Here is a 7531-nt window from a genome sequence, read left to right as displayed (position 1 = left end):
TTGTTAAGCTTAACGCAGGAATGCTTTACATTCAGAGATGAACTTACACACTTTACTTCTCTCTGGGATCACTTCCTCAGAGATGAAATGCTGGTTTGGTAGCAGGCTTCAAAAACACACAGCCGCTCTATCACGTGACCACACTGCTCCGACATGCTGAGGTTATGAGCCGAGTTACGCCGTGTCGCAAGTTTTGTGAGGTGCTTTTTTGATATTTAATGGATCAGATTACTTTTTTTTATTTCTCTCCGATATCCGATCCAGTAATTTAGGTCAATATCGGACCGATACCGCTACGTAATATCGGATCGGTCCATCTCTAATTCATACATCAGCTAAACATACTTCACATGTGGACCTAGAAATACATTCACAGTGACAGTGAATCCCGGACCCCCCCCGTGTTTCCTCAGCACTTCTTCAAAACTAGTTCATTCAGCTACAACAAGCTCACCATCCTGATTAACAAAACATGCAGACAGATATAAAGATACTGAACACATGTTCCCTCCAAATAATGCTAAACTGTGTTTGTGGCGGCTCACAGCACGGTGGATGTTGCACACGCATGCAGGTAGACAAACACAACGCAGTCACAGCGAGTAATAACAGAAATATGAATCTCATGAACATTACGCAGGAAGCACTAACTAACCATCCAGTTAATGATACTGGTGTCATTTCTGAAAACCTGTGTTGTGTAAAAATACATCACAGCAGAGCGACAAGGTCGGCGCTGCCAAAAGTCCACGTGTGCACCTTTGGATGATGTCATGTTCCTTCTGAAAAACCGACAGGTACATTTTTCTACTGATCAACTAAAGAAAAGGAAGCAGTTATAGCCGAGGACAGCAGCTGTGCATGAGCCAGCGGCTCCACAACATCAGGCTGAAGAGTTCTAGAAATCCTGCTAATTACTGAAAAAAACATCTTAAACTCTTAAAAAGTGTTGGTAATATAATTATTAGTCTTTGAATAAAATGTAATCTTTTTAGTTTTCTAAGTTTTACTTTCAAGTATCTGAATTGTTCCTTTTTACTGTATTATTATCATTATTGCTACATCGTGTAAATTTGTTACATTTAGAGAAGATATCTTTGAAACACTGCCTACATTTACAGTAACAGTGGTATACTTCACCCTGCTTCTCTTTTATTCAGCAAAAATCTCACTAATTCTTATTTAAAAAATCATGTTTTTAAGCAACAACAGTCTTTTCACAAGATTATTTCCCACACTCTCGAGTTTGGTGCCACGCCTCCGCCCTAAATGTCTTTGGTTACAGGATATTTGAAGGTTTCTTGGATGTCGGGCATGTTTCACATCTCACAGTCATTTAAAGGGAATCTAATGAATGTAATGAAATCACATTTGAATTAATGGCAATAAGCTTATTCTCTTCACATCTGAGTTTTATCTGCAGGAAAACCCGCTGCACTGTACAACACAACTCTATTTGTCCAGGACAAATATTCTTTGCCTCTCCCTCACACATCACTAAAAACGACATAAACAACAGTATCTCCATATCTACACTCGAGAAGGAATCCGACAGCGGCAACAACATGATGACTGGAGCCAGAAAGGTGAACTGCTGTACAGATGTTCAAAGGTGACAGTGGTGCCGACCAATGAACCAGAACAGAGACCTGCCAAATAACATGGAAGGCTTCCATCAGGCTGCTGTCTCAGCAGATATCACTGAACTACCTCAACAGCATAAAACCGATTGATTTACATGTTGAATGTGTTGATGTATACATGTTTGCTTCGGTTGAATAAACATGAGCTGATTTTTATCAGACACTTTAAGACCTTCCGCTTGTCCTTTTCAGGGTCGCGGGGGCGCTGGAGCCTATCCCAGATGTCACAGGGCGAGAGGCGGGGTCACAGGGCCAACACACAGGGACAGACAACCATTCGCACTCACATTCACACCTGTGGGCAATTTGGACTTCACCTGTCCCCACAAACTGCATGTCTTTAGATGGTGGGAGGAAGCCGGAGTACCCGGAGAGAACCCACGCAGACACGGGGAGAACATGCAAACTCCACACAGAAATCGAACTCAGGACCTTCTTGCTGTGCGGCAACAGTGCTAACCACCTATTTTACTTTACACTTTAAGACCTTCATCCAAAAATGCTTTTGGTAATATTTGATGATTTTGCCCAATCAGATAACTCGACGAGTTTGTGTAAATGCCAACAGGTACAACTATTACATCTAAATCTGTCGGTAAAAGTCAGCACATGCAAACACAGGATAAGTGAGTGCAGATGTATTATAGTGAGATCATTGTGCCTCGACATAGTACAAATCACTTTGAACACATCTGGAATGACGTCGACTCCAGGACGTCTATTTGAATTAAACTGCAGACACACTCTGATGTTATTTTCTTGGTGGATCTATAATGTTTGAAGTAGGATATCAGACATTTTTCAGACATTTGAGCCACGATTAAATATATTAGACTAAGCACATCTGCTATAAATCACTTCAGTTAATAATCTGGTCAAATATCTTTAGACCACAGACTGTTTCTGCTTCACTCACTATGTGTTTATGCACACTCTGCATTTCATTATTAATCTCTGGCTCTCTTCCACAGCACGTCTTCATCCCCTCACTTCAACCAATCACAGCAGATGGCCCCACCCCTCCCTGAGCCTGGTTCTGTCAGAGGTTTCTTCCTGTTAAAAGGGAGTTTTTCCTCCCCGCTGTCTCACACGGGGTCGTTTGATTGTTTCCCTGTTTTCTTGTATTATTGCAGGATCTTTACAACATGCAGCATCTTGAGCGAACCACTGTTGTGATTTGGAGCTATACAAATAAAGGTGAATTGAATTGAATCAAAGATCAGGTACAGCTTGACAGCATGCCATCCAAAGCTCTCTGACTGACCTACAGGGTCCCTCTGATTCTGGTGGAGCACCTTGCTGTTGCTCCCATCCATGCTGGCCATGTTAATGGTGTTGCCGTCTGTCCAGTACATTTTCCTGCATGAGAAGATGTGAAACGAATATGCAGTAATTCAAAAAGGCAAAATATCAAAGTATAACATCACAGTTATACAGCGCAATCAATGACTGTTGTTTTCTAAACTGTAACTTGAATGTGGGCCAAAACATTTGCTCTGACAGCCTTGTGAAAACACCCGAAGCATGTAGAACAGTTTCTATACAACAGGCTGTGATCCCTCGTTTTTCCAGGTGAGGCTTCCTCACACACTGAAGGTGAAGTACTCATAAAGTGCACAGGCTGCTCTAATCTACTTACCCCTTGGCAGGGTGCACTACAAGGCACCTTGGCTTATCAATGCCGTGGATGATGGACGTCTTTAGGGACCCATCAAAGCGAGCCACATTGATTTGGGACTCGTCATTTTCAGAGCTCAGCCAGTATAAGTTCTTGGAAAGCCAGTCTAAAGCCAGACCGCGGCAGTTGACTATATCTGTCAGGAAGGGCGTGAAAAAGCTGTCAGGCTCGTGCTTCAATGAAATACATGAAAACAAGATACATAAGAAGCAACATTACAACATACACACATGCTTATATAATGCAGAACAGATGGAAACAGCAACACAATCACTGTGATAATAATTCATCTCAGTTACCAAGCTTTAATATAACGAACACCTCTAAAGTCTAAAGACGTGCACGTTAGCTCAGAAAAGAACACGGTGTACGAATCCACACCCAACTGTGCTGGTACACCTGCAATCTCCATACAATTATCCTTGTGTCATATTTAATATGTTGATCATAAGAATATACAAACATGTGCATAATAATGTAATAAGAGAACAGTAATACCCACCCATGTGTACTGGTATATACGTGTTTTCTGTAACAGTCGCTCCACTGATGAGCTCTTTAGCTGAAGATTTTTGTCGACATCCAGGAATTTTGAGCTCTACTGTTTTATAAACATTATTCAAACTTATTATCTTTGATTAAGAAACCAAATTTAAGTTATTTACTTGCATTCCTGAACAGAAAAATGTTTAAAGGGAATCTTGACTCTGAAAACTGAAGTCAGCTCGTCGTTGTCCTTACAAACATGTTTTTGACAGATTTCTCAAATATTTGTGTTTCCTTGTTTTTAGGACAGCTTGTCTGATAAATGCATTGAGCCGTGTAAACAAAACAAAAACCTTCAGGGTATCTTTTCATTTCTTAACGTCTGGAATCGACTCACCTAAGGAGATGACAGTCTCGAGCTGGGTGCCGTTGATGAACGCTCGTTTGATCGTTTGAGTTTTGATGTCGGCCCAGTAGATCCTCTCCTCCTGGGAATCGTAGTCCACCACGGTGACGTCATCGATATCTGGCACCGTCAGAGCCGTCATGACGTTCATGTAAGGGTCGTCGATGTCCACGCCACGGATTTCGGACCGCCGCACATACAGGAGGAACCTTTTCAGCGCTGGTGAGATAATTAAGCAACCGATCACTTGGCATAGTGCACCTTCTGTTTTCACAGACAGGAGTTATAATAATGACCGATATGGACGTTGGTGTAATCTAAAGAAAGAGGAAATATAAAAGGTGTTCCCACTCACCAAAGCAGGACTGTTTGTTGGTGGAAAGCTTCATGAGGTGTGGACAGGTGCAGGAGGCTGTGCGGTTGTAATTGATGAGACACAGATGTGAACAGGGACCACGTCCATCGTTCTTTTCACACGGGTTAGGAACTGACGGGAGCGAGGGAAGGGAGGGAAACACAACACAAAGTAAAATGAGGAGTTAAGAGATCAGACGGGATAATAACTGGATGCGAACTCGACTAAAAAGCCTCGGTGACATTTACAGGTCTGTCTGACTGCACGTAAGGAAACGAAAGCATCATTTTGCACTCGTGTGGCATTAAAGCAGAAAATAAATGAGAAAGCATGAAAGTGGGGCACTTCTGAAGAGAATAAATGAAAGCTCCGACACAAGTTCTGAACAAAGGTCACACTCACGAGAGAAACGCTGAAAAAAGTCAAATATGTTAGGACGTCTGTTCTTAAACACGGAGAAAACGTTGGATTTGCAGCTGATCCTGACGTATCTTGATGAGTTTGGAGGTTTACAAATACATGAAATTATACAAATAAAATCGTCTTTCATATTCTGCCTCTCGCATCAAAGGTGACAGTATCACTTGTGCTTCTGCTACCACAAACTAAACTGAGCGGTGCCCTTGTAGGCGCAATACAAAGGACTGAGTTTGCACCATTTCTTACTGTACTCTCTTCACACTAAATCACCTCAGTCAGACTAAAGAAAATCACCCACAGTTCAATAATTTCTCATCATGCTGTATCAGAAAAAAGCATTTCTCTATCCACTCTGGATGATTCGTGTCAAACAAGCTCATTCAAAGCTTATTTCCCAAGCTCCTTCAGCAGCACACTGGAGAACCTCGTTGCATTACAAATGCGGCTCATTTAGACTGAAAAGAAGCATCTCTGTCTTTGCATTCTGGAAACAACACCCGGCCGACTCAGTATGCTAACAAGGAAACACGCTAACGGTGCTGCACTTGGCTGAATCGCCGTGTGGAGGAGCGACGGGCAGCAACATCGCAGCCCACGTGTTGCTTTACTTGAAACTTTCAGAAGCAGCGGAAACTGTTACCTCTCAAAAACAAGAAGAAAACAAACACATTCATTTTCTGTTAAAGCCTCTGAATGCAGAACTTATTTGTTTGTGTCCATCATTCACTAAAGGAACAGAAGAAAATTAAGGTAGAGCTATTGTCAGCTGTACGTTTCACGCCACTAAATAGATTATAGTGAAAAACTGACCCAACTGCTGAAAACAGAAACTCAGTGGAGACATTAATGTCTATGCAGTCTAATCACTGAGCTTAATGTAAGTGCACCATGATGTTACAGGAACACATCAGCATGTGTTGGTTAAACTGTCGAAAGTATAGATTTTTATGTTACTGCCTCTTTATAACGGCCAAATGAAAATAAGCTTCCTGTTGCTGTATAATTGTATAATTGTATAATTGTATTCATTAGAATTGCCCCGATGCTCTCCTGGGCCCCCCTTCGGCCCCTGCTGGAAGCTTCAGAGGGAAGCTGGGTGTTGTGCTCATTTCTCCCACCTTCATTTCTTTTCTGGTCCAGATGTTCAGGGGTCAGTGAAGCATCACATCCTGAGACACAGGTTCTGGCTAAAGTGACTAATAGTGAGCTCATCCCCACTTGAGCTTTTTCCAGAAAGGATTCGACACGCTGTCTCTCTTCTTTGGGTGAAAGACCTGGCTCACACTCATCTACCGTGACTGTGAGGACAGAACGTCCACTGACACTGAGGTCCCTGTATTAGGACATGTCTGTTATTAAAGACAACATGATGCCATTTTTAACTAACCTGCTGAATTCAGTGAAGAGGCTGCCTGATAGCAGGCGTGAGGGAGAGAAATGATACAGCACAGAACTACAATATTGTATCAATATTGATATTGATACAATATCAATATTGATATTGTATCAATATCAATATTGATATTGTATCAATATTGATACAATATCAATATCGATATTGATACAATATCAATATTGATACAATATCAATATTGATATTGTATCAATATTGATATTGTATCGATATTGATACAATGTTGTATCGATGGATGGATGGGTGTTGTTCAGTCTATCAGGTAGTGTTGTTGAGTGTATGAACTGAGATGACGTTAGCAACATTAAAACAGAAACCCAACAAGCACAGGACACACTTAGCACGACCAAGGTGAGAAATCGAGACAATAACACCGACTGCAAAGTTTTGGAAAACCATCGCTTTTCTTAAACACTCCAAACCCTGTAAAGCAGATCTGCACACAGCCGTACGCTGCATGCAGAGAAGCATAACGCTGAGTACGGTCTGACTAACTCAGATGCATGAATGTCACAGGCTGTGGATGTGACTGTAACAGCTCATGATGTCACAGAGGACCCGCGACTGTAATACCTGCAGTAAACATGTGGTCTACTCTCTAACATACACAGTTCAGTTTGTTAAGCATATGCAACGTTTATTTACTAATTTGGACATGTTAATCACGCCGTCTCCTTGACAACCACATTTTGCGGTAACAAAAATTAGGGCTGTCAGCGTTAACAAGCTGCCCCCGCTAACGTGTTGGCTCCGCCCAGGCCCACGCAAAGGGACTAGCCGCGTTAGCCACGTTACTGCAGTTTTGGCGGTAACGTCATTTTAACGCGATTAACGCCGACAGGCCTGGATAAAATGCAAACTGACATGTTGAAAGTTGCAGTGATAGTGTTAGAGTCACGATAGCGCCTCTGCTATGGGCAGAAATCTGTGCCATCAGAAACTGAATTTGAATAAGTTCAATTTGAATTTGAATTGCTCAGATTGAATCTGAATTGTAACTTGAATAAATGCTTTTGAAAACTGAATTTGAATTAGTCGAATTTGAAATTGAATTTATGGTTTGAAAATGATCATCACTAAATTGAAATTGAATTTTATATTTTGAAAATGAATTGATTTGCTTTGAAAC

General features: G+C 41.5%; 1 protein-coding gene across 1 annotated transcript in view; it reads right to left on the bottom strand.

Annotated features, from left to right (window-relative positions):
* Positions 1–7531, bottom strand: part of lrp1bb (low density lipoprotein receptor-related protein 1Bb) — a 249953-nt gene that overhangs the window by 88991 nt on the left and 153431 nt on the right. Inside the window, exons 28-31 of the mRNA XM_013913504.1 lie at positions 4569–4700; positions 4205–4432; positions 3283–3457; positions 2908–3002 (exon numbers count right to left, since the gene is read on the bottom strand). Coding sequence (XP_013768958.1) covers positions 2908–3002; positions 3283–3457; positions 4205–4432; positions 4569–4700 — 630 coding nt within the window. The remainder of the gene's footprint in view (positions 1–2907; positions 3003–3282; positions 3458–4204; positions 4433–4568; positions 4701–7531) is intronic.

Source organism: Pundamilia nyererei, unplaced genomic scaffold (assembly GCF_000239375.1).
Source record: "Pundamilia nyererei isolate P.nyererei 1_Seehausen unplaced genomic scaffold, PunNye1.0 scaffold00135, whole genome shotgun sequence".
NCBI lineage: Eukaryota > Metazoa > Chordata > Actinopteri > Cichliformes > Cichlidae > Pundamilia > Pundamilia nyererei.
Note: the sequence above shows the minus strand (reverse complement) of the source record. Positions and strands in the feature narration are given on the sequence as shown.